Raw genomic sequence first — 27687 nt, forward strand, 5'->3', positions numbered from 1 at the left:
AGCTGACGTCACCCCCGGTGAGCGTAGCCGGCAGTATTGAAGTGAAGTCTTGAGTTGTCTGCTCCAACACTTTGTATTTTCAAATAGTCTTTTAAAAACAACTTGCTAACACAATGACTTTCGATGTCAGGAGGTGAGTATTGGATCATGCTCGCTTAATTTTCCCATTGTACATAAATGTGTCGATCCATTTCTGTCACCCCCACAATCCAGCTAGGCTAGCTGCCTAGCATTGATGCTGTGACGGTGACTGCCTCTCTGGCTAACTTAGACTCACCCCATCGTTAGCTTCTTGGTAGCTAATGATAAAAAAACATCGTATATTTATATTAACAACCGGCATGTGTATTTGCTTGCATGTATCTTAGAACGACCCATTGTCAAAATACCTACACGTACCGTTTAGCAACCTTAACGCCATGTGATTACAAATGAAGCTAAGTTAGCTTGTTGAGCAAAGATGCAGAAAAATTATTGAATGTTATCTAATAGTTACTATAATTACCGCATGATTTAGCCGCAGAAACCCACATTTTGCACGTAATCGATCACGTTCATTAAAATTTTATGGTGAGGCGTTATCAATGTTATATTTTGGAACAATTTTTAATGTGAGATCTTTTCAATAGAGTTTTTTGTTTGTAGCCTATATTGTTACCTTATTGTTAGTTACCCCCATCTTCCATTCTAGTAATATATAGCTATAGCTAAAATCATAAAGGGTTTAATGCTTCAGTTGCGAGGAGACGTTGCAGCAATACTGGTGTTAATACGTTTCTTTTATTAATGTTGCTGACCGTTTAAAATGTCTTATCTATGTGAACTAAAACTTACTGATTTGGTAAATTGTTCATACTACCAACGAACAAGGACACTTTTGTTTCTTGGATCGGACAATGGTGGATTGTATGTCACTGTCTTTCAGACTGCAGATTTCACTGAAGGTGTGTCTCTTTCAAATAATACTGAAATCAGGTCAGCAGCAGCATATCACAAGACCAGGATGCAAACCGGATACAGGATCATTCTGGCTGTCGGGGCTAATGTTCCTAGTGGGAAAGGGCTTTCTGGGGTTAACTTGTCTGTTAGGAAGTTTTCTCATCCAAAAAACCCTGCCCCCCTTTCCTAGTTCTTCATTTAATTTCCCATCAGCCCTTTTACTGGCTGAGCTGTCGGTTAGGATGAGCAAACAGAATTTTGCATGTTGGCTTTAAAAGGGGGCTGGTCAATCGGATCAGCAGATACCTCAGATATATAGGTTACTCATTTCTTGTCAGTGACCGTTGGAAAAATCAATTGAAATCAAACCCATTTTTTTCTGCACTTAGCCTAACAGCACAGACTTGTGCAATAGTCCCTGTTAGTAAAGTGATGAAGGCAATTTGTCTGATGCATCTCACGGAGACCAGTGATTCAACATAAAATAACTGTTTCAGCAACTGGTTTGTGCTGTGGACTTGCAAGTCTAATATGAAGATTGCAGATTGGACACCCTGGTTTTTGTTGTGTGGTTGTACCAGTGAGCTGTGTACTAAGCCTGATTTACGGAAGTAACGTATTTGGCAGCATAACGGTATCCGTGAAGCAGAGGGAAAAAAACATTCTCCCACATATGTTGCCAGGCGCTCTCAGATTTAAAAAGATTAAATTTTTATTTCAAATTTTTGATTATGTGGGGGGAACGGGCACTGCATTTTGAACTGCATACCTGAAACCACCCCCACCTAATTTGATAGGACTACAAAATGTTCACTCACTTGGTGAGGTGGCATAAAATACATTAGGCCTACATTTCAGATGAAAAGCAAATAAAATCAATGGAATCACAGATTGAAGAAATCCAGTGAGTGCCCAGCTGATTTGAGCCAGGGCTTCTGTGGATCGCTTCTGACACGATGGTCTGATTGATTTGATGACCAGAGAGAAGGGGCGTCTCCTATCGGCGATAACTATCTCTGTTTTTCCTCCCTAAAAACTATCTCTGTGATACACACACTGGATTTCTGAGGAGAGAACTTTTTTTGAGCTTTTGGAACCGGTGAGCCTGACCTAGTGTTTGTTCAGCCTCGCCTGTGTGATAATGCTCTGTCAGAGAGGGCAGGTTAGGTAAACCCCCCACCCCCCTCCCCCTGCCCCGCCCATCATCACCTCCACCATCTCACCCCCTCAGGCAATGTGTGCTGACATAGACTCTAGACCTGAGCAGGGATCTGGCTTCCTGAACTGAACAGGTTTAGCGGAATTCCTTTCGGCCAACGTAAGCCACAGAAGCTCCTCACAAGAGGTATAGACATCTTTCAGTGAGATGCAATCAGGCAGGTAATCCTGACCTGGAAGGAAAGCGGAGCTCGAGGTATTGTACATTGTACCTTGGTACATTGTAGCCTGTTCATTTTAACCCTTTCGAAGATGCTTTTTGGAATGTATTTTTAAAATACTAAGTCAGTGTTCTAGAACTCCATTATTTTCAGTCAGCTTTGGTGATGGTTATATTATCGTTAGAATGTTCGATTGTGAACATTCTAATCACAGTTGAGATCCCACAGCTTAGTTGAATACGTTGCACGCATAAGACTCTTAGGGGGCTCTTAAATCTCTCTTTGCCCCTGAGATGAGTACTTCGAGGCTTGCAAGATAGTACCACACAGCAGACAGTTTTTAATGTTAAAATGCACTAAGAATAATATCAATGTCAATATAACATTGGTAGTCCACAAGCCTGGGCCCATCGGAGATGCACCTGACTGTGCAGTACATGCTGTGGTCAAAATGGCGTTTGATAGAAATGACGTACACAAATGCGTCAAAGCAAAACGTTACCAAAGCAAACAAAATGCACAGTGTTTTTTTTCTCACTTGTGTGACCCTCCTAGCCAGTGCCAATCAGAGATGGACCTGGCTGTGCAGTACATGCTGTGGTCAAAATGGTTTTGTGCGGTGGTGTCAGAAATACGCAAATGCATCAGTAACCGAAACAAACAGACAAAATGCAAAGTGTTTTTTTTTTTTTTCTCACTTGCGTGACTTGTGGATTTCCGCATCTGAAATGGCACTTTTCGCTGACTGCCACGTCGTTATCTTTTCATCTGCAGACGAGGAAGTGAAAACAAACAATGCGGTGTGGTAACCAGGGCATCCAACATGTGGTGTCACAACAACCCTGCTCATTTAGAGTCATTATGATGTATGGTATTACAAACTTAGTGGTGTGTACATGCATTGGATACAGTTGGACCTGAAATGCCTTGTTGTAAAATATGAATTGATAAATATTTAGGTAGAACTTTCTGCCCTTTTTCATCATCTGAACCCTCAGATGTGGTAAATGTGGAGTTCTGGGCATACTATTGTATCCCCCTGCGGGCAACCCCACCTTCATTTCTTAATTTTCCGTGACAGCATTATGTAATGAGCCATGGTAACAGACCTTACAACTGCCAAATATTTGTGTCATAAAGTTCTGCTACACAATAGTGACTGATGTAAGCTTCTGTAACCAGGAGCAAATAACCCTGTTGCTCTATCGGACGTTACCATGTAGATCTACTGCACTATAACATCGGTTACCATGGAATTGCCCTAATGCTTATGGAGCAGGGCTTTTAAATCAAGATTTTCCAATGCCCTGGTGGGACAGTGTTGTTGTACCTTCGAAACTTTGAACCTTAATTGAACCTTAACCTTTACTGAATATCCAGCTGTATGAATGGGCAGTGTCTAATGTGTGCATGTTGGTGTGGATAAGAATAGTTGAGATGATTTTAAAGAGTGTTGTTTGGTCTGAAGGGACTGCAGAGGCAGCTGCAGAGGTGGATGGCATGGGCTTGGAGCTCTGGCTACATGTTGTTCAGTACTGTGGAAACACTGACTTTCGATCCCTTCAAAAATGGCTCATACTTCATATGTGCTCGGTCCAGCTGAGAGTGTGTGTTTTGGACGTCGGTTCGTCTGTATCCACGTGTTATCCCCGAAAATGGAAAAATGGAGGGAATACAGGAGAGGGACGGAGCTATAGAGTGCGAGCATATGGGCTGTGTCTATAACCTATAACCCCAAAAAAATTAAAAGGAGGATGAGGCTTGAGTTCAGTGTTCTTCCACTATTTAATTTGTGTTGACAGAAAGGGTGACCGGTCAGATCAGCTTTTTCAAACAGCCCATGCATTCTTCATCCCGAGTCAGATGAGTAATGATGAGGTGAACCGCAAAAAACTCTAAGGGGGGTCATATCTCACGCCCGTTAAAGACCGAATATGGTCACCGCCTTGTTTAAACTTCTCTCCTTTGCTGGCTGAACAGGCTAGTCTTTTTGTCTTCGCCCTACATTGTCTGAAAGATGGCGGCACCTACTTTGTGGTAAGACCAAACCAAAGCCCTGGGGTGGAATGGCTCTGGAGTTCCTGATTGGCTGTCTCACTTCCCCTAAATGCTTTCGCCATTGTCAGTAACTGGGGAGGCATGGTTTGGGGCTCTGCCTCTTGGCTTTACAGCTACGTGTTGCTATGGTGCACTAAACATATTACAGCTAAAGCAGGCCTGAGCATGCTACTGCTAATACCAGTCTGCCTGGAGCCATTAAGCGCAATGTTGATGGAAATGCTTAAAACACAATTTAAATGACATTTCCTCTGGCATGTCGCCCCAAATAAGTAATTTCTGTTCTTAATAATGACCAGAAAAAGGCCTTTTCGGTTGCCGATATACCATTGTAGAATTTTTGGATGGAGAGGAGGAAGGGGGAGCTAGAGTGAGTTGAGATGGCCGATTCCAGAAACCTTTGCATTGCGTTATAATACATTGCATTGGGCTACATTACATTTAAAATATTGACCATGTTTTGCATATATATGATGCACTGGCAATCTCTGTCTTTGAGCACTGTTGTCAAACTTGTGGTCCTTATTTTAATATGTGTTTGGGATGTTTCTGGGTGTAGCACTCTTTTCGGTGCTTGTAGCTAGCTACCGCAAGGTAAAAGCAACAGTACAGCGAAGCAAAACGAGAACCCGGCGGGCCTCGTTCAAAACCGAGTCAACCTTGGAATTGTTTTTTGTTGCTGGCGACGGCTATCGGAAAAACTGACATATAAAGTAAAACCGATTTGAAGTTTAAAAACTTCAAACAGAAAAAACCTTGTGTTGGCGGGGTTGAGGACAGAGGAGACTTTTTTTGTAAACACAGGACCGCAGCAAGGCTAAAGAATCCTGCGTAGTATGCCTCTAAGTTGTGAGTTGGGATTTGGGGATATGCTTAAAGAACTGGCCCTGGCTCAAAAAGGTGTGGAGTGACAGGCCTGCGATTGCTGAGAACAGAGATTAAAGCCCGCTGCCAGATCTCCCAACAGTTATTTCTGAATGGTTGCCTAGGTTACGCAGGGAAATATTATGATGGTTACAGTTAGGGGCTCTGAGCTCCACATTAAGCAGAGCGATGTGTGTGGATGGACTAAGTCTGGCAGTCGTCCATCAGTCAGCCTTTGTGCATCAGGGGATTTGCACCCCTCTGCGTGCACACACACACACACACACACACACACTCACAAACTCTCTCTCACACACAGAGAGAGAGAGAGAGAGAGAGAGAGAGAGAGAGAGAGAGAGAGAGAGAGAGAGAGAGAGAGAGAGAGAGAGAGAGAGAGAGAGAGAGAGAGAGAGAGAGAGAGAGTGAGAGTGAGAGTGAGTTTTGGGAATGGCATGCTGCTTTTATTTATTTCCTGGCAGTATAAATATGAATGAAACATTTTCCGATGCACTGAATTGGCAGAAGGGGGATTTGGGTCATAATTAAGCATTCCAAAACCATTGTTTACAAACGTCATTACCGCATTAGCAGCACGTTCTCTTCTTACAGGGGATTAAAGCCAAAATTCCTGCACTCTGCTGTCCAGCATTTGCTTTGCAATTGCATTCGATTTGCAACACAGGTCTGAGGCATAATTGGGAAAAGTGAATTTCACGGGCTGGCTTTTAATTTGGTGCAGTTCAGCATGGAATGGCCGTTGTTTATTTCATTAACTGCATTATTGCAGATGATGGGAAAGGTGGGAAAGTACGCTTCCTCCTGCTGGGTGGGTAATTATGAACACTCCCAGTCTCGCCTGTAGGCTCTGGTTTGGGTACGGAGTTGGCTTTTGTTGTAGTCCACTGTGGTTACAGTGTTTTTGTTTATTAGGGCTCTGTTGTGGCTATCATTTTTTCTTGTCTACTGAGGATACAGCACTTGTCTTCAGTGGGACTTTGGTATGAGTACAGTTGCATGTTTTTGTTTAATTGGACTCTACCATGGGGATGTTTGTTTTTGTTGGTTTCTACTGTGGCCACAGTATTTGTCTTTAGTGGGACTCTGCTGTGGGCACAGTATTTGTCTTTAGTGGGACTGTAATGTGGGCACAGTATTTGTCTTTAGCAGGACTCTACTGTGGGGACAGTATTTGTCTTCAACAGCACTGCAGTGTGGGAACTGTGTTTGTCCTTTGCAGCTTAGGAGTGGGTCGACTGTGTCCAGTGAACTGTGTCACTGTTGCCAAATCCATACAGCAGTGGCAAAACATTGTAATGTAATTGTGCTGGGCCAAGATTCTTACACTCATGACTGGCTAGTTGCAGTTGGTTTAGTTTTAGTGAAACCCTGTTGTATTTGGGCTGTGTGGTTGTAGTTGTGGCTGTGTTGATAGCATTAGCGATATAGTTTAAGTTGGACTGTGGCTGTAGTTTGGCTCTGTGGTTGTAGTTGAGCTGTGTGGTTGTAACTGTGCTGTGTGGTTGTAGGTATAGCTTCAATAGCATCTCTCCCATTAGCCCTGTCCCTCAGTGGTGCCTGCTAGTGTCACTGGGCCCTTGGTCCTGTGGTATTGGCGAATGCTGTATCTGGCTGGTGAAGGCTGAGGGAACACCCCACCGCTGCCCCAGGTAACACTCGGGAGGGGCCTGGGGCGCTCGTGGGGGGCACATTCCTGCGAGCCCGCACTTGGCCCTGGCAGAAAGAGAAGGAACAGGAAGTCTCCCTCACATCCTCCTGGCCTTGTGTAAGTCCAGATTATCTAAGTGCTGGAAGGAGGCTGCAAAGATGTGGGGCTTTGTGAGAGGGAGGGGTGCAGAGGGGGCTGGGACCGGGCTGGAATGGGGGTGGATGGTAGGAGGCGCGTTGGACTTCACCAGAGAAGATTTAAAGCCGAAAAAGGCATTAAACTGGAGAGCCAGCCGCTCGCGAGCCAGAATAGTTCTGCCGTTGAGCAAGCGGAACAGTTTGACACGGAGAGGCTATGTGCGGCCATCCACAGTCTTAAATATTTACACTTCCAGACTTTTTAAATAACCATGAGTGTACGGGTGAAGCGTTTAGACGCTAGTCTCAGGGAGGGTTGTTGTGGCGTTTCAGTTCTCAGCCGTCACAACACTGGCAGATCCCCAGATTCCACTCTGCGAGAGGCCTTCAAAAACCAAATGTTTTGCCCTTACATTTAGGAGCTATTAGGTTTTAGGTTTTGACAACAGATAGTGCCAGGTCATGAGAAACACAACTGATAGTAGTTGGCAATACGAAATCTTACAACGTAGTCTGATGCCAAGATGGATGCAATTAGGAAATTGAAAGTGTAGTGTTATAAAAAAAAGGGATTGAGGGGTCTAGGCTAGTTTTATATATAGCAAAGCCAGTAAACCAATGCTCTAAGTTCAGCACTACATGAGCTATGATGCAGTTTAAGTATGCACATTTTGAGGTTGCAGCAGAAGACGGTTGGGAAATTTCCACAGCTAAGTCACAAGCCTATCCAATATTCCATTTTTGGTAGAGTTGATTTATAGTGATTCATGATCGACTTTCCCAGTTGTGTGGAATGTACTTCTGGGGTTTGTTGATCCACTTTACGTAACAAGAATCTGAAATGTCATACATGGCTCAAGATTTTTGTGCCTTTCCCCACAAACAAAGCTATTTCACGTCAAAATTGTTTGTATCGGAAAGTGTTTATAGTCAAAAATTGATAGCTTTATCAACCAGGAATGTTCACGCATCTTGGAAGGAAGTTACAGTTTTTTAAGTTAACTGCTGATATCAGTGGATATTTTGGAGGAAGTGTGGGGGAGGAAGCCTGCTGAAATGTTCAGAACATAAAGAAAATCCCGTCACTGACTGTAGCAAACGCTAAGCCTGCAGAAACGTGTTGTTTTGCCGCAACCCGAAACTGGACATCTTGTACTTTTTTTGAGAAGCTGGAGCTGTTGCCCAAGAGAAGGCTAAGCCATGCCTACCCCCCCCCCCCCCCATAGGGACCCTGGCCTCCAACACCCACCCCCCCTTTTTTGGGGTGGATTCCTCCAAGCCAAAACAAACTCTGGCCACACCGTGACCCCCTGCATTTTTTTGCTGTATTTTTCGCTTTGAAAGCTGTTCCTCAACTGCACTGCCCCAGGGCCTCAGCCAAACCCAGCAAACCTTTCAGGAAAACTGACGAAAGCTAAGGTTACCCGATACCCCCTCACCTCAGGCCAGAACGGGTTAAGTGTTCATTTTTATAAAGGTCAGAGGCGGAGGCCTTTGGGGGGGAGGCAGGAATGTTTGGGCGGGCTGAAGCTTGGCTGAGCCTTTGGGCCAGATTTTTTGGTGGCAGCATTCCAGGAGGAACATTCTGAAGCGCTGTGGTAATGCCCCTCAGAATGCTGGGAACAGACTGTGCTTTCTCACACAGCCCTCGCAGCTGCACGATATGTTTACTTTTGCCCCTCTTCCTTTTTTTCCCCCTCACTCCATTACCTTGTGTCTTTTCTCTCCTCAGGTTTGATATTTACCGGAAGGTGCCGAAAGACCTGACGCAGCCCACATACACAGGAGCCTTCAGTAAGTCCCCTTCCAACCTGACCGCCTATCGCTGCCACGGTAACATTACATAACATTTTATTTAGCAGATGCTTTTATCCAAAGGCACCTATAGTTGCTTAGACTAAGCAGGAGACAGTCCCCCCTGGTGCAATGAGGGGTTAAGGGCCTTGCTCAAGGGCCCTACAGCTGTGTGGCTACACCAGGGACCTTAGCCACTACACTACAGACTGCCCTCACTACAAACTATACTACACTACAAACAACCAAACAGGTCACATAAGGTAGAATTCATATATGATTAGTTGTAAGGCAATGAACATAAGTTCAGTGCACAAGGTAAATAGGCCAAGTCTGTATATACCATACTGAGACATCTACAGACATTTATACTGAGATAAATACAAATTCAAAAGTCCTAGATTAAGGTACAAAATATATAAGGGGCTAAAGATTGAGACAGGTGAAAAACAATAGATTAGGGTACTCCTGCAAAAGCTCCTAAACTACCATCCGGCTCACCCCCTGCCCCACAACGCAGAAATTTCCACTAGTTATTATTCACTGATTAATAACTTCTAAACTATTTAACATCCTTGTCACTGTTTCCTCGGCAAATGGACACAACCCTAGGTGGCGGTGCCCAGCTAAGCCGTCACTCCCGCCGTTGATTAATCACTGGTTAATAAGTTACAAACCATTCCATTGTTCCTATTTCCTAACACTCAACCGCTTTGATTGCTCACCAATATAACCTGTGATGACACAGTGAGTGCTCCAGTGGTTCGGCTGTTACACAATAACAAGGTGCTTGACACGTTGCTCAGCTTTTTTTTTTTTCTGTTATTTTTTTTATTTTTTTATTATTTTTTTCTTTCCTTTCTTTTGTTTGTTTGTGGGTAATGTGTCATCAGCTCTGATGTCATGTGATTGCACCGACTCCTCCTCCCCACCCCCCATGATCTGGGTGTGGTTTTGGAAAGAGGCACGTTCATACGCTGGATCACGTCAGCATGTAGGAAGCATTGAATCCACATCGAGTCTAAGATACTCAGGGCATTTCAATTCGACACCACCACTCAGAATGCTTCAGAAGAAACCAAAATGGAAATGATTTCAGTGTTATGACTTTTATTCAGACATAATGCACAAAAATGATTTATAAAATTCTAATATGGAAATTTATTGAAGGATAGCCCCTTGAGATTAACCATCTGGTGTTCAAGGGGATCTAAACGCAGATACACATAAAGTAAAATACATCGACTAAACGCATACTGTGCAACATACACAGAGGCTCACATTTACCCACTCACCCACTTAATACAGTGCAACCTGCTTGTCAGCTGATCACATGTAGGAATAACTCCGATGTAGTGATAACTAGCCTCAGGATATTTTTCCTAATCAAATGTTATTACAATAGTTCATGTAATGATAATGCACTAAATTGGGGGGGGGGTCAGTATATATTCCACTTGTTATTGATCTATTGATCTAATCTATTAATGTCATGTAATAATAAGAAATACTCGTATTATTATGTACCCAATAGCATGTGGCCTCAAGTACAATATTTCCGTAAAGGCAATTGCGTAAAATCGGTGTCCGCTCTTCAAAATGGCAGTTCTTTTTGTTGAAGAAAATGTAATTGAATCTTAAAATGAACCGAAAGCACCTGAGTTTCTTAACACACCTCAGTGTCTACTCTTAAAACTTTGCAGAAAGAATTCCAAAAGCGAACGTGAACCGGAATGACTACTTTCAGCTGTGAACAACAAAAAGCAGGTTAGATCATAGGGGATTTAGCAGAGGTTGTTTAACAATTTTGTTGCTTTCGGTGAGTCACCGTCATTCCGAGATGATGTGATGGGGCACGTCCCGCCAGCTAGACTCATGGGAAATCCTGCAAGGGAGTAATCAATCGGGTGGCGGATGAGTTGTCTACCTGGGTGGAGGTTGGTCAATCAGAACGTTTGTCACATGAAGGTGAGCAAGGAGAGGTGATGCGTCAGCCGAGGATCACGGCTCCATCCAGAGTTTCTGGAACATTCTCAAAGTGTGGGTTTCGGGTTACAAGCTGATCCCTGTCTTCATGTAAAAAGAATCACACTTTCTCGATGTTGGGGTGTCTATTCTTATCCAGAAAGGGCCGGTGCAGGTGCAGGTTTTTGTTTTAGCCCAGTACTAAAACACCCGAGTCCACTAATCATGGTCTTCATTCAAGACCTGGATGAGAAAAATCAAGTGTCTTACTACTGGGATTACGCACAAACCTGAGCCACACCGACCCGGTGGAGTGTTGAGTGGCAGAGTGTCCTGTCTTGCACTTGTGACGGGGCAGGCTTGCATCACACTATCTGACACTGAGCTGCGAGATCTGGTTTAAACATTACACAGAGGAAGCCGAGAAACCGCAGGCCAGCGCACAGAACAGCCTGTTACGCTCCGCGTCCACGTACGACGCACTCCGACCCCGCGTCACGCCGTTACCACGGCGACGGTCATGCACCAGTCGGTGCTTATCTCAGTGCTGCCTATCAGATGCCTGTATGCAAAGCGGAGAGAGGGATCGAGTTTCAGTGTTCAGCAGCAGGGGGACATTCCAAATGAATTAGAAACCAACATCTGACAATAGTTTTAATAATGTACGGAACAAAAACCCCCCCTAAAAACAGCATGTACCTGACTATTAATGTCAGAATCTGGAACATTTCTGGAACATGGAACAAGGGGGGCATCCTTTTAGAAAAAAAGCCTGACCTTTTCAAAAGAGGTTATGTCCCAAGTGGTGTTTATAATTTGTGCGTTCTCGAAGTACATTAATTCCAGCTGGGTTGTTTTTAAGGAGAATATTTAATTGTGTTTATGTGTTGCGTGGCAAAGATCACGCTTATCTAAAGATCATAAATACAACAATATTTTTAAATGTCCTCAAAACAAGCCCCCCTCCTTCCTTTGTTTTGTTCTTTTAAATTTTTTTTATGACTGCTCTAAATGCGTGGTTAGAGCAGTGCATGGTTAAATTTAATTTTCACTTCTAGTCCAATTCACTTCTAAGTCACATTGGATTAAAAGTGTCTGCTAAATGACTAAAATGTTAAATGTCAATGTAAGCTGTGGATCTATGAATGGTGTAGTTTGTGTTGGAATAAACCTTTTATTTTATTTTATTTTAATTTAATTTCTTTGACAAAAGTGTCTGTTGTGTAGCATGGCATACTGCTATGCTGTCATGTGAATAGACGCCTAACCCCCAATTGCTCCTGACTAGCTGGTCGGTGGCTTGCATGGCAGCCTATTGCCGTTGGTGTGCGAGTGGGTGAATGAGAAGCACTAATTGTAAAGCACTTCGGATGAAAGCCACTGTTTTATATATTTACCATTTATGTGACCTTCACTCCAAGCCTTTACAGTGAATGGCTTCTACACTGGGAAAGCCTTGTTTTTAATAATGAAGTAAGAATTCATTATTATACAATCGAGTGTATTAATTACATTTTATATAATTAGCTCACCTTGGTTCCAGCTCTACAGTGGGAAAGGGCTGTTATGACCCAGCCTGGTTCTAACTCTACAGAGGGAAAGGGCTAAAATGAGCCAGTCTGGTTCCTGCTCTACAGTGGAAAAAGAGTATATTGAGCCAGCCAGCTCTACAGTATGACAGGGCTATAATGAGCCAGGCAGGTGTAGACAATGTGCATGTTGGCTGTATTATCTGAACTAAAGTAACGGGTTGAAATTTCTCTTTCCACAGTCTCTATCTGCTGCTGTGTTTTCATGCTCTTCCTCTTCTTGTCTGAGCTCACTGGATTCATAGCAACAGAAATGTAAGTAAGCCTATCACTCGGCCTTTAACACATTTTCCTGAGTGCTTGCATGTTCAGCTTTTGAACTCTGTGGATTTGAGCGATGTGAGCCGGGGGCTATTGGGGTAAACGCTTGGATCTGTGGAAGCAGTCTGTGAGTGTTTTTCCAGCGACTGATTGGGAAAGTCTTTAATGTGTTCCCTGTCCTTTGTAGCGAAAGCAATGCCATATATGTGCATGTATGTAAAAGCCGCTAGCCATGTTGTGCTAGCTCGGGTGATAAATTAGCCGCAGTGCTCCTGGTGAAGTGGGAAGCTGTTTATAGGAAACAGGACATGGTTTGAGCTTCCACAGGTGCCCGTTGCCACTGCACTGCCTTTTCCCAGTAAATATTTAGCCTCAATGTTTCTGGCAACAAGATGAACAAGGGCGGATGGATGTTGTTGTGGTCAGGCCTCCCCCCCCCCCCCCCAATCGGTGTTCTCAAGAGCGAACGTCTAAAACGACCTTTCCGAGTTCACCGTGAGCGTCACCTTCTCCTGCTGAACCTCCAAGAAGAAGAAGAGGAGGACAAAGAAGAACGTGAAGACGGTTAAGACGGCGACGATTAAGACTAAGACTAAAATGAGGACGTGACCCCTCCAGACACCTTGTTTAGCCCGGAACAGATACTGTAAATGAATCCCGTGTCCGGAGGCTTTGTGGGCCCGGCTCCTGGAAGAATGACGGAGTTCCGTGAAGGAGACCAGGCAGATTCGACAGATAATGGATTTGGCCGAGAACTGGATAGCGCGCTTTTATTTGATTAAGAAACGAGAGACGGGAAGGAAGCGTCTGTCGCCCTCACAGGGAAGGGACGGCCCAGCCAGGCCAGGCTGGCTCTCTGCTGCCAGAGTGACGCAGGCCAGGCTGTTATCTTTTCGCGTGAGGCCTACGAGCGGCAGGCTTCTGGCCCCGTTCGTAAACACCGCCCCGCATGCCCCGACGCCAGTATTCCGGCTCCCGTAGCGTGGCCTACTTTCCGGGATAATTCATACACAAAAGATCCCTGATGCATATCTGCCATTCGGTTATGGAACATCTGCCGTATCAGGCCATATAAACAGATTAATGACACTCCGTGACTGTGCTTTCCACAGAATTTCTTGTCGTCTCATGAAACTGCACTGACAGGAAGGATAATGTAGCAATATTTAGAAAACGGGAAGACCTTCCTCTTCTCCTTTCTAAATGTCAGAATGAACACGACAGTAATTCAAATTTACTGTTATGAGGAGATGAAAGTATCCATGCAGTTTTGGCATTATACTGAGGGTAAACCCCTCTAGGATATTGTAAGGCCTGAGGACCAAAGGAAAGTGGTATAGTGGTGACTGGATATAGCCTGACACAGAGAACAGGGATTAACTTTTCATCAAGTTCATCAAAATGTTTCCTGTGATCATCATTTAACCTGATCCAATGCCGACTATTCTACCTAACCCAACACTGCCAATTAAAATGATCATCATCTAATGCTGACTGTTCACCAAAACCCAGTCCTCACTATTCACGATAGTCAACTCTGGACTGTTCACCATGAACTAATACTGACTGTACACTGTGATCTAGCACTAATTGCAGACTTTTCACCATAACCCAATACTGACTATTCACTATAGTCAAATATTCACTGTGATCCAATATTAACTGTACACTGTGATCCAGTTCTCTGTGTGGACTATTCACCATAACCCAATAGTCACTATGACTGTCCCAAGTCATTCGTATTGTTCAGCTGGATCTGTCAGGGGAAATTAATCTTGCCATAACATGATGAGATCTTTTTTTAGTATTATTGAAGCTTGTTTACAGAATGAGAGTTGATGGATGTAGAGTTCAGTTCACCTCCCCCAGTGAAATACTTTGCCCAAACTGTTACGTGCAGGCAGGCATGCACGTGCGTGGCATGTGTGTGTAGTGTTTGTGTGCGTGGGTGGCGTGTGTGTGTGTTTATTTGTTCAGTCACCGGTCTGACTCCTCTTTCTGTTTGCAGAGTGAAAAGGTCTGTGTGTGTTTCTATGTGTGTGTACGCAAGTAAATAAGTGATTCTGTCTGAGTGTATGTGAGTTAGTGTGTGTTTCTATGTGTGTGTACGCAAGTGAATAAGTGATTGTGTTTCTATGTGTGTATGGAAGTGAATAAATGTGTGTGTGAATAAATGAGTGTTTCTGCAAATGTATACTTGTGTGTGTGTGTGTGTGTGTGTGTGTGTGTGTGTGTGTGTGTGTGTGTACTCTTGTGTCCTGACCCCTCTCTCTGTTTGCAGAGTGAATGAGCTCTATGTGGATGACCCTGACAAAGACAGCGGGGGGAAGATTGATGTGAGTTTAAACATCACTTTGGCAAACTTGAACTGTGATCGTGAGTATATATATACATATATATAAATACACCTTTCACTCTCCTTCATTACATCTCAGTGCCTCTCTGTGTCTTTCCTTCCAATTGTTTCCACATTATGTTGTGTTTTATAGCAAGAGGCCATTTTTAAGTGTCCTCTTTCTGTCTGACTCCCAAACACATTGTGCATGTGACTATTAAGACTATTTAGCTTTAAGACTATTAAGGCTTATATCGGCTGTGCCTCCTTCTGGTGTCTTCAGAAGCAGTTTTGACTTTTTTTCTCCCCCCTCTTTGGCATTTTAACTGTAAAAGTACTTTGACATTGTGAAATGTCACCTGCATCCATTCATTTTTTTTCAGGTCAAGTACATCTTCCACTGTCTAACAAATCCCATAATTCCCTGTGGTGAATTTGGTCCCTTCCCTGTTTTGTACATTGCAAAGAAACTGTCAGGGGACCCCACTGATCATATTTTTTACCTAACAATTTAATAACAATTAGCATTCTTCAATAGCATAGCACAATTACCATAGTATACCATGTATAGTTTCCCGTGATATAAATAATATATAATTTCACTGGTGATATCATTTCACTGTGTGACTGCCAGGGTATTTTGGGAGTGTTAGGACTGAGATCCTAACGGACCGTATCTGTTCTTTTTTTTTTGTTATTTTAGTCAAGTATCGCTTTTGATATCCTAACATTGATCGAGAAACTTAGTCTGACGCTGTTCTTTCCTTTCATACTTGTGTCAGGGGGAAAGTATGTTATTTGATTTGAATTGTTTCCAGGCCTCCAGATTGACTAAAGCGTGGATCCGGAACTAACACACACGCACAGGCGCACACACACACACACACACACACACGTACACACACACTCATACATAAATTTACCTGCAATATATGTGCTAAAAAGGCCTTTTGAATATGCCCCTTTTCCAGTAAGGGCAGGAAGATCGTGGATATATATGATCTTCCTGCCTTCATTTCAACGAGTTCATGAAATAAAAACTGTCTCTCTGAAGCCGATGTCTGTAGCTTTCTAACTTTCACATGCATATTAAAGCTTTTTTGGCCTTGCTATTATATTTAACATGTGTGTGACATGACATATACAGTGCAGCCCATAAGTATTTGGACAGTGGTACAATTTCAGTTCTTTTGGCTCTGTACTCCAGCACATTGCATTTTAAATGTGGCAATGAATATGAGGTTAGAGTGCAGATTGTCACCTTTCATTTGAGGGATTGACAGCCTTATCAAGTGATCTTTGTAGGAATGACATCTCTTTTTATACGTAGTCTTTCCACAGGACTAAAAGTAATTGGACAGTTGGCTTTCACGCTGTCTTCCATCGTGCAGGTGCAGGTGTAGGTGCAGTTTCAGTATTTAGTCTTGATTCTAGGCTTTTGCTGTCATTCGAGGTGGTGCCGTCATGTAGCATCACTTTGCTCACATGATCAATGTGGCTAAAGCTCAAGTCTCTCTCCCACTACATTTTCTGTTTTCAATTCCAGCTTGCATCATTGGCATGAGGCATACATTCCTGTTCCCCCCTGCATTTAGGCAAGCGCAATGTATCATTATCCCATGGCAGAAGGATACACAGTATTTAGTGGCAAGGAACGTAAAACTATATGGTATTTAAGGCAAGTAAAGGCAAAGGGCAATGCACCCCCCCTTCCTCAGTGAGTTTCTATCCCCTCCCTCCCTCTCTCCTTTCTTTTCCTCACTCCCTCTCTTTGCTCCCTCTCCTTTTCTTTCTCTCGCTCCCTCGCTCCTTTTCTTTCCCTTGCTCCTTCTTTCCCTTTCCTTCCCCCCCTTTCTCTTCCTCACTCCCTCTTTCTTTATTTCCCTCGCTCCCTCTTTCCCTCTCTCTCCCTCACTCCCTCTCTCTCCCTCACTCCCTCGCTCCCTCTTTCCCTCGCTCCCTCTCTCCCTCCATCTCTCTCCCTCACTCCCTCTCTCCTGCATGGCTGCTCCTGACGCAGTCCCCGGCAGTGTGTGCCCTGGCGCAGACGTGTAATGGCTGGATTGGTGTGGATTACAGAGTGCGGAAAGCATTCTCCCGGTGACGAGCACAGCTCCGTGTCCCGCCCAGAACCCAGGAAATTAAGAAAACTCACTAGCGCCAAGCCAAAAATGGCAAGAATGCCGGGGTAAAAACGCGAGGCTTGCGGCAGGAGTCACAGCTCACGTGTGTTTTTCTACCATTTTGGTCATGACTCATAGATGCGTAAAAGGCCCAGAAAGGCAGGCTCACCGCCAGTGAGCAGGTTTTGCTTTCATATTTATGCGCTTGGACTCCATGCGCACTGTGTGGTCACCGCTCGCCGACCTTCTCTTGACCTTGACCGAGCCTGCTCTCACCTTCTTTTTCCCTTGCGGTGTGTGTTGCGTGTTGCGTAGCGCAACTGTGACGGAATGCCGGGTGCCGTTTGCGACATAGGTGCTTTCGTCACGCCGGGGCCGGTGTGGTAACGGCAGGCCAGTCAGTGAGGACCCGAAGGTCACGTCTCTCACACGGTACGTGAGCCTCGGCGAGTGTTTGCATAACCTGGGGAGGTTCGCACTCGGCCTGCGTAAGCTCTGCAGGGATAATCCCACCGCGGCTACACGTTACGCCACGTTACGACTCCTCCAGTCCACACACCCTCCTTCCCACGATTAAAAATGCTCAGCGGGCCCTTCTCTGGAAACCGTTACTGGTCGTCAGTGATAACATTTATTGCGTGTTTTTCAGTAAAACCCGTCAGGAAATTAATGTGTTTTTGAGGAGGAAAGTGTCATATTTGAAAACGAACCCCAGAGGAAGGGATTGTTTGGACACACGGCCTTTTACAGGTGCCCTGCCCAGGCGGATGCTTTCTCAGAGTTTATTTCCCAGCAGCCTCTCTGTCTGTCTCCAGCTCCTCGGTCGTGGGACGCTCGATTCCCTTACCCCGTCTTCCTCTTCTTAAAATTGGGCTATATAATCAGCGTTTCTTCCTCTTAATTTTTTCCCCAGTGTGGAAATACCGACATTAAAATCTTTGACATAAAGCCCTACCCACTTGACCTAATTGTGCCATTGGATTTTTGAGATCATAGAGAAAGTGGAACCAAGACTGACCTTCTGTCACTCTAACCTCTCTTGTCTTTCCCTTTCTTTTTTTCCCCTTTCTGCTGTGATTAATGCTGGGAAGGTTTAGTCCCTCCTGAATGTAAAATGGGCTCCTCCTTACGTGCTTGCTTGCGTAGCTGTTCTCCGCATTAATCTTATGAGAAGCTGTTGCTCGCGGACGATTGCGTTCTCGGGGGGGGGGAAAACACAAAGCGTGTTTTCTCTCTGTTTATAGCCCTCTGAGGGGAAACTGACCGACTTCACATTAAAGCTCAACAATGACCTACTGTGCAATATAATGTTCTGTTATACTGTATGTACTGTACATGTTCACTTTTAAAGTTTTATAGTTTTCAGAGCCGCTTACACTGCTAACAGTTTTTTCCATTAATATCTATTTATAACGGCAGATACAGTATGTAACAAAACTTTTTCGGTACCGTATTCAAGACTGCAACCGTCGTGCCCCACCTGGGCAGTCATGTAACCTTGGAGTTTCAAGTTCAGTTCCTTTACCGCTATGCTACTGTTCCCTCTGCAGTATATCACAATGTTGTGTAACCTGCCCTATTTGCAGAATGTGTGTAATGTGGATGTACACTTGATTGTGAATGTAACATTTATGAACCCCATGTTTAACTTCCCCCTCCCCCCCTTTCATAAGCCGGTTTTGACTTGATTCTCTCGTACTTTTTAGTTTGCTGCTTTGGACGGCAGTAGCCTTTTAGCCCACTTGTGTAACACTGTGGAATTAGGCCTCCCCGCCCGCTCTTTATGGGACAGGAAGTGGAAGTGCGTGTGGCCTCTCGGTTCACACGGTGCATCGTATATTCTTCCTCCCGGCGAATGTGTCCGCGGTTTATTTTGAGGTCCTCTTGGGAGGGGGGGTAATGGAAGCTCTGGCCGATGGGGTGGGGGCAGGGTCAGGACGAGCTGTTGTCATTAAGCATTCATCGCTTAATGCCAAAGGTCGCCCTGCGACTCGCCAAGCCACCAGATCACGCCCCCGCAGCAGGGGAGCTTCGAAAATAGGGCCGACCCAAAAATAGCTGCCATTTCAGCCTTTTGGAAACCTGGGCCTCATCTTGGAGTCTGGTCCGAAAACTAACCCCCAACCAAAACGAAACTATATCTGCCAGGGCGTATGTGCTCTGTCTGCCGGGGGGCAGCGGATGGGGGCAGAGTTTATAGCTACTTTTGGGTGTCTCAGGGAGTTGGTGGGGGGTATTGGAGCAGACCGTCTGTTAGCTGGGTAAAGTGGGGGGTGCTAACTGAACTGCCATGCCATATTTGGATGGGCCCAGTGGCCAGGGGATTTGACTCCTCGCCGGCAGTTAGCACCTTGCGCAGTGTTCGTGTCTGAGCCAACAGTCAGCTGCTGTGGCTAAATGCGTTAAACGGCAGCCATCTTGGATGAGTCCATCTCACAAGCAGATTAAATAAGGATCAGAATGATATCATATTTGTAGCTCCCAGTTAGGAGAAAAAGGTCTACACCCAGGAGTCCCCCTCTCTGCTCGTTTGATTGTCCCCCGTGTTTTCGCCAGATGCAAGCTAGTTTGTGTTGCGGGGTCTCCATGGAGACCCGCTGTGTTTATAATGGGTGTAATCATGGTGACCACGAGTCTCCATCCTGTCTTTTCTCAGTTCTTCTGCAATGACGGATTTCCACACTGTGAAGAAGCTCATCCCTCTCTCCCCTGTCTCTCCCTCCCTGCCTCTCTCCCTTCTGCAGTGGTGGGGTTGGATATTCAGGATGAAATGGGACGTCATGAGGTTGGCCACATTGATAACTCCATGAAGGTCCCCCTGAACAATGGCTATGGCTGCCGCTTTGAGGGCAAGTTTAGCATCAACAAGGTAAACAACCGCAAAACAACCACGGCAACAATCGACTGTGACGTCTGCCTTTTACCCTACGTCTGATAGAAACTGCTATTAATACACTTCACAATGTGGAATGGTCTAAAAAGCCCTGAGAAAATTGGAGACCTGGTTTTTCTGCGTCATCATCCTCATCGTCATCATCTCCTCCTCCCTGGTTAACAAGCCCCTGTGACTTCTATTGGTTGATTGCTTCTGCACACTAATGTAGAGTGAGTTGTGTATTGATAGATTCCTTGGTTTTCCCTGGACGGTTTTGAGTTGTGTTCTTTGTAGTGAAGAATTTATTCCTCCTGTAAGTCATGCACATGTCATGCACATACTGTCAGCTGTGGGCTGCGGGTCAGGACAGATGAATAAAGGTTTTTGCAAGTTAAATCTTCTGCTTGAGGCTTTCCACAGACCCTCAAGATTAATTCTATCACATCCTTACAAAGGAACACCCTAGCAAACCAAAAAATTCACAAAATCCGTCTTGTGAACTCGGAGCGCATTAACTGCAAAGCAGAGAACCTCACCACAAAGACCGCCAGTGCATGCCGCCCACTCAGGTGATGCACAAGTAGCCATTTTGAACCAGAATACTCACCACACATGAGCTGAGGCGCTATAACAAGCTGGTAAATAGCGCAGTTGCATGCATTTGATTAGCTCAGAGACCTGGTGGATAGCAGACAGTAGGGGGCGATATAGCAGTCTAGAAACATAGTAGTTGTCCTACAGGAGGATGCTTGTACATGAGGATTTGGCAGTGGTATAAGGTGGGGATGGTGTTGTGCTGAGCACACCTGCTTCACTTCAGTCATTCAGCATCAGGCTCAAGGTGGAATGGCTGCTGGCTTAACCTTCAGTGAAATATCCAGCAGCAGGGTTCTTACAAAGAAAAGTGAATCCATTAATATTTATGTATCTTGCCTACCCTGAAGCCTAGTGTTTACGAGTGAAGACGGCAGTCTTTGACCCTGGTCCAGGACAGCCACAGCGTTTCCCTTGCTACTCTGCATGTAGTTAATCAATAAGAGAAATTGATTACTCTGTTAACTCACTTCACCTGTTTCCCTGGGTCTGGGGCCTGTATCACAAAGCGGGGTTACTGAGCTAGCTGGATAACTGCACTGAGTAAGACATGGAACCCTCCCAAATCTGGAACAAGGACCGAAGCATATAGAGCTTTTACTCGGTGCAGTTATCCAGCTAACTCTGTAATCCTGCTTCATGTATCATGCGCCTGAACTGGGTGCTGATTGTAAGGTGAAAACAAGAACCAGCAGAGCATGTGGCTCTTCAGAACCAGGGTTTCAGACCCCTGAGGTAATGAGGCACTTGTGTGTGTTTCTTAATAAATTTAATTTGCTTGGTAGCCTACAGTCACACAAATCTTGATGAGAATCTTTGACCTACCTCTCATGTCTCATCTCCAGGTGCCCGGAAACTTCCATGTGTCAACACACAGCGCTACCGCCCAGCCACAGAGTCCGGACATGACGCACGTCATCCACAAACTTGCTTTTGGGGACAAACTACAGGTCCAAGAAATAACCATTCAATTACCACCATTCTAATTGAAGATAAAGAATAATAGTACATCGGAACTGATCATTATATGTGCATCAGAACCTGTGTATGTTTTTGAAGTGATGTACATCTCTGCTAAACTTCCTCTGATGTTGTGTCTTTTTTTGTTTTATTTTTCAGGTTCAGAATGTTCAAGGAGCCTTCAATGCGTTAGGAGGAGCGAGCAAGCTGGAGTCAAACCGTACGCCCACAAACGCATACAAACACATACACACACATGCACGCACGCACAAACACACAAACACACAAACGCACGCACACACGGTGCTGCGCTATACTTCAGGGTCATTGGTAGAGCGTTTCAGCGCAGACCCTGCATTCGGACCCAGGCGGTTGGAGACACCTAGTGGTCAACCACCATTACTGCATTAAGTCCTCAGTTACAGAACAGACACTCTTTTCACAGATCATACAGTATATACCAGTGAGGGTAGAGTGATACTTCTCCTAATGGATGGAGTAGCATCAGAATCTGAATTAGTCAGAGAGCTTTGCTACCCAGTGCTTCTGTTTACTGAGGGCAGCAGGGTAGCGATGCTACATATCCCAATTATGTGAACAGTCACAAGCAATGTGGCTCTAGACAGGTTTTGGGTGAGCTTTCAGGATGACAAACTGAGTGTTTGTATTTGTTCCTGCAGCTCTGGCCTCCCATGACTACATCCTGAAGATCGTTCCCACCGTGTACGAGGACATGAGTGGGAAGCAGAGGTTTTCCTACCAGTACACCGTGGCCAACAAGGTGAGGTCCCCTTCACTAACAAACCTGAAGTTTAGTTTGGCTAAATTACCTGGATTGTAATCTCTCTGATTTCAATAATATCCTTATTTTAGAGGGACACGCTATTTACAGCCAATTTCATGTCTCGCACTGTAATCGAAGGTTGGCCTGTATTGAAGATTTTGTGCCAGAATGAGAAATATAGAGAGAGCTTGACTAAAAGAGTTAAGGCAGCGGTAATGTAAGATGGATTCTGGGCCCCAGAGTTAAAAGAGTAAAGGGAAAAGGCTTCTTTTTCATCGGTCGCATTTAGCGACAGCCTGCCAAATGTTTTCCTAGTGTTTTTATTTTCTTTCAGAACAATGGTATATTATTAAAATAAATGAATAGTAATACTGATTCAGGTTAATTACAAATAGTAGTAATATTTATTAATCAGAAACGATGACCTTTTGTGTCCTCGGCAGGTTCCAGTAAAGAAAATGAGAAATTGGTTCTTGCTCTTGTGTGGGTGTGTTCCCCAGGATGATTGCAATTTCCTATGCTGTCATGTAGCAGCTGATTGTGGCGTCCTGTATGGTCGCGGTGACCGTGGCTCACTGCGATTTTATCTCCCCGAGCAGGAGTACGTGGCTTACAGCCACACGGGCCGGATCATCCCCGCCATCTGGTTCCGCTACGACCTGAGCCCCATCACCGTCAAGTACACGGAGAGACGACAGCCCCTCTACCGCTTCATCACCACGGTGAGGGGCAACCCACTCTTACAGCTCTCTGATCTGCCCCCAACTTTACCTCGTCTGTCATGAACCAAAACAGAGGATGGTGGGCTTCTTGTTTTGGAGCTATGCAGTGTGTGACTTCATTTATTTAGCGCTTTTATCCAAAGTGCTTTACAATTCATGTCCGTCATTCGCACATTCATGCACCTGCTCACACTCCAACAGCAATTGCCTGCCATGTGAGGCAACGGCCAACTCATTAGGAGCAATTGGTGTCTTGCTCAGGGACACTACGACACCCCCAGGACGGGAGATCGAACCGGCAGACGACCGCTCTTACCTCCTGAGCTATTGTCGCTCCCAGTGGTCATATTGGTTATTTTCTTACAATGAACATAACGATGTGTGATGTCACAGTGGTCATAGCAGTTACTTTCTGGCAGTGACCATGACCATGACCATTGTGATCCACGAAATAAACAAGAATCTGTAATCTGCGACACTCACAAGACTTTCTCACAGTGATTCTCAACATTAATGAGACTGTCTCTGATTAGCGCCACTAATTAAACTGTCTCATAGTGACCAAAATGCTAACATTACATTACATTAGTCTTTTATCCAGAGCGACGTACAATAAAGTGCAAATCAGAACCAGAACCAACAAGACCATGATGAGTGCAACTAACAGTAACAGTAACAGTAACCACTATGCTAATGAGACGGTGATTAGTACCGCTAACGAGACTCACACAGTGACTAACAAATTAGACTCAGCTTTTTGCAACACTAACAAAACATTCTCACAGTGAAGGTCTTGTTGGTGATACTAATGAGACTGCGATTAGTGCCACTAACACAATTCTTCCTACAGACCTACACTAATGATGCAGTGATTGGAAACACTAATGAGGCTTTCTCGCAGTGACCATGAAACTAGCGAGACACTCAGTGGCTATGTGCACACTGTCAATTTTTCAGAGTGACAACCGCATTAATTTTCAAGACTGAATACCATTGCGTATTCGGCGCATTGCAGCAGAATAGCGTGAAATGAGCTTATTGTATATGTATAGTAACACTCCTAATCAGGCCGCTGTAAATATCCTCTGTTACCATAATGATGTGTGGTTCAGCGCAATCCAGGGCATGTTTAAAAAAATGTAATTCATTCATTTGAAAATGAAGAGTGACTTTTTCTCTCTTTCTGCATTTTTCCACTGACGGAGACTTTTTACTTTGTTGGTTCTTAGGAATTTGCTCATTTTAACCGACATACTTTGTTTCGACAGCCACAATTGAACGAAAAAGGAAGTAAGGTGCATGAACACTGCCTCCCGTCACACAAAACTAGTTGTCTAGTGCGGTTCCAGTACACACAGCTCAGACCAGGCACCAACCGCATCCGCGCTCAAATTTGGTAGCCAGACCTGAATTCTTCTGATTCATCTGTCTCCAATGAGTGACAACCGTATTTAGCTGCAGTGTGAACGTAAGGGTTGAACATATGGGTTCAAATTGTGTCTATATGGTTAAGCTAGGACTCGGAACCGTACTTTCCTCTAGGGTCCTCATCACACTTGTCCCTGTCTGGATAAGAGTGTCTGCTAAAAGCCTGTAATGTAATGTCACCAGTTAGTCATGTGATTAATATCTCCCTCTTCTGCCCTTTAGATCTGCGCCATCATCGGCGGGACTTTCACAGTGGCCGGGATCATCGACTCCTGCATATTCACAGCCTCTGAGGCCTGGAAAAAGATACAGCTCGGGAAGATGTCATGAGCCTCCCTTCCACTGGGGGCGCCTGCGAGCTGACACTCGACCATCCTTATTTATATCAATGGGACCTGTCCAATCAACACCCCCCTGTCCCCTGTCTCCCCACTTTATTTTACGTTCCCTTAAAGTGGGTTTTGTTGGGTGGGAGAAAATCCTGAAGCATTGCTGTCATTGTCTTTGGTCTAATTGTGTTTTTGTCTGAACTCACCGTTTTGAGAATTGCTCCTCCATGCAGATGCAACAGTCCTGGTCCGCCTGTCTGTGTCATGGTCCTCAGATTGTAATTTGCCAAAGTAAAGCCGCGTTAACCTGTGACAAATCCGTTGGCTGTACAGATCGTTCAGGTGCATTCAGTCTGTCTGTGATCGTGCTAGTGCGTAGAACTCATTTATGTTCGATAACGGTCCTCACCACTCCTATCTATTGGGTGTTCATATGACAGCCAATCTGCAGCAAGACCATGCAGGTTTCGTGCAATCGTGATACGTTTTCACCAATCACATGGAAGCTGCATGGCCACGCTCCTGATTGGCTGTCATATAAACACCCAATATATAGGATTGATATTTTTTTCCCTGAAACATTAGACATGGCCTATGACATTTTCAGATTCACTCGCACATCAGCTATGGTTACATATTTAAAAAATAAAAGAAAGCCAATATGCCATTTGGAGGCAATAATTGATATTGTGCTCAGAAAATACTCATGATAGTATATAATTATCATGATAATCCTAACTGTCTGTATTATCAGAGCCTGTATTTGACGGCAGATCATTCTGATGAGAATTGAGCATGCTTTTCCCTGTCCCACGCAAACATTTCCTGTGCTATGTTATGGGCCTCCACTATAAATGAAGGATGTTTTTTTTTCCAATATAGAAGCTAAATGCCTGCCACTTTGTAACTTGTATTTTTTTTGTATAACAAATACCCCTAAAATTTATAAAGAAAAGACTGAATGAATCTCTGATTTACATCTGCTTGAAATATGTGCCACCCCCTTACAGACAAGAGATTCCATCGTTGAGCGTGCCCTCAAGGAGGTTGGGCAGATTAGGAGATTCTGCAGGCACATGCGATTCAAAGATTACTGAAACATTTCACGTTTTCAGCCAGCACAGCGAAGGCAGGGGTCTACCCATGCCATGGTTAGTGGGGTCTTTCATTGGGCCGCATACAGAGTACCGTCAGACATAGTGTCCTATCATCAGTGTAGAACCATTCGGTATTTCTAATCGTATTTGTGTGGAACCACTGGCTTCCTATATCAATGTAGAATCATTAGGAGTTGGAACCACAGGCAATGTGCTTAGTCGAATACACCTTCATATTTTTATTCCCAAAATCTGTGATTGATGCAGTATTGATTCTGTATGTCCGATGTATTTTTATTTTTTTTGTTTGTTCTTCTCCGTATGACTTTTTTCAAGAACTACTGATCATGTTTAAGAAAAAATACACATTGTGCCATAGAAACTGTTCCTTCCTCTCTCATTTTGTGAGAGATAATTGACATGAATACCGACCAACCCAAGTGAATTTAATGCATTCGTACGACAGTGTAGAACTCTGTTCCTCAAATCACTGTCCTGGAGGGCTGAGTACTTTTGGTTTTCCACCCTCCCTTTACCTGAGTGTCAGGTGTGAAGACGGTAGCACTAATTGTTCAATCAGCTACCCGGGAGAAACGAAAACCAGGGCCGCATATGGATTTGAAGGCCAGATTTAATGATCCCTGGTGTATAAGGTCTCCAGATTTCACAGCTGAGACGTGCATAGGTTCATTAGCAGTGTAATGTAAAACTTATCCCCAAGTTAAAAGCGGTACCTATTGACTATATGTTTGTGCGTGTATATACAAACAGTTGCACATGGACATATGTTTACCTATGAGATTTTTGCAAAATTATTTGTGAGTAACCCATTGTATTCGAATTGAGAACATTCTCAATTGCATACAATTTACATTGAGTGAGTTGCAAGGGAGATTCTTGGTAACTGGATTTTCTGTTTCCAGCCTGGCATATTCACCTCCTCCCTGTTTCAGTGGGAAATTGTGCCAGTGATGCAGTAGTGTTCAAGGACCACAATAGTGTTGACGTGTATGAAGATCTCTGCTTTTCTGTAATTCTGCACTGGCCTTCCTCTCTCCCAACAGCAGGTCTCGTGTCATCAGTGAGCGCAGAGAGACTGAATGCCTCCTGCACATCTGATAAGTGTACATTTCATCTACATCTACATTATTTGTATAGCTTCTTTTTTTCATATATGGTGGCTGTATTGAAAGGTCTTTAGTCTGGTCATCAGTAATCTGTATGAAGTTTTGTTACTTTGGATCAGGATTATTGCGAGGAAGGAAAATAATGATTGTTATTGTTTTTAATTGTAAATTGTAACTTTTTTAAAAATGAGAAATATTTGCAAGGGCGGACTGCTGTATGTCGTAGGTCTCGTCGTGTGTTTGCAGGAGCTGGGCTGTGTTACTGTGGTTACTGTGTGTTTGTGGGGCTGCTGGGACAGAATGGGCAGGTGAGGTGTCTGTGGTGCACCGTATGGCACAGAGAAACACCGATATCGTTGCTTTTGTGCTTACTGATTGCCGACTGCAATCTGCTGCCAAATTAAAGAAGCATTTGAAAAAGGAGCTGGACAAACTGGGCATTGATATGGAATTGGGAAACTCTTAAACTTTAAAATCCTTTTAGAAGTGAAGGAATCGGTGTGACGTGCAGCCACAGAACTGCTTTTTTTCTGACCCAAAAACATTTGAAGGGAATACAAATATGCCGAGTCATTTTTGTTTTGTAATTTTTGAGGAATACTGTGATTGTGTGGTATTAAAATGTTGGTAAAGTAACTTCATAATTTGATGTGGTGTTTAT

At 44.3% G+C, this 27687-nt stretch overlaps 1 protein-coding gene across 1 annotated transcript; it reads left to right on the top strand.

The window, feature by feature from the left end:
- ergic1 (endoplasmic reticulum-golgi intermediate compartment 1) lies at positions 1-27662 on the top strand. The gene is made up of 10 exons (XM_061233739.1): positions 1-133; positions 8776-8837; positions 12574-12646; positions 14934-15028; positions 19855-19979; positions 21425-21529; positions 21699-21759; positions 22220-22320; positions 22923-23045; positions 24696-27662. Exons 1-10 carry the CDS (start codon positions 114-116, stop codon positions 24801-24803), a joined length of 873 nt encoding a protein of 290 aa, XP_061089723.1. The 5' UTR covers positions 1-113; the 3' UTR covers positions 24804-27662.
- The last annotated feature ends 25 nt before the right edge of the window (positions 27663-27687 follow it).

Source organism: Conger conger, chromosome 3, assembly GCF_963514075.1.
Source record: "Conger conger chromosome 3, fConCon1.1, whole genome shotgun sequence".
NCBI classification, from domain to species: Eukaryota; Metazoa; Chordata; class Actinopteri; order Anguilliformes; family Congridae; genus Conger; species Conger conger.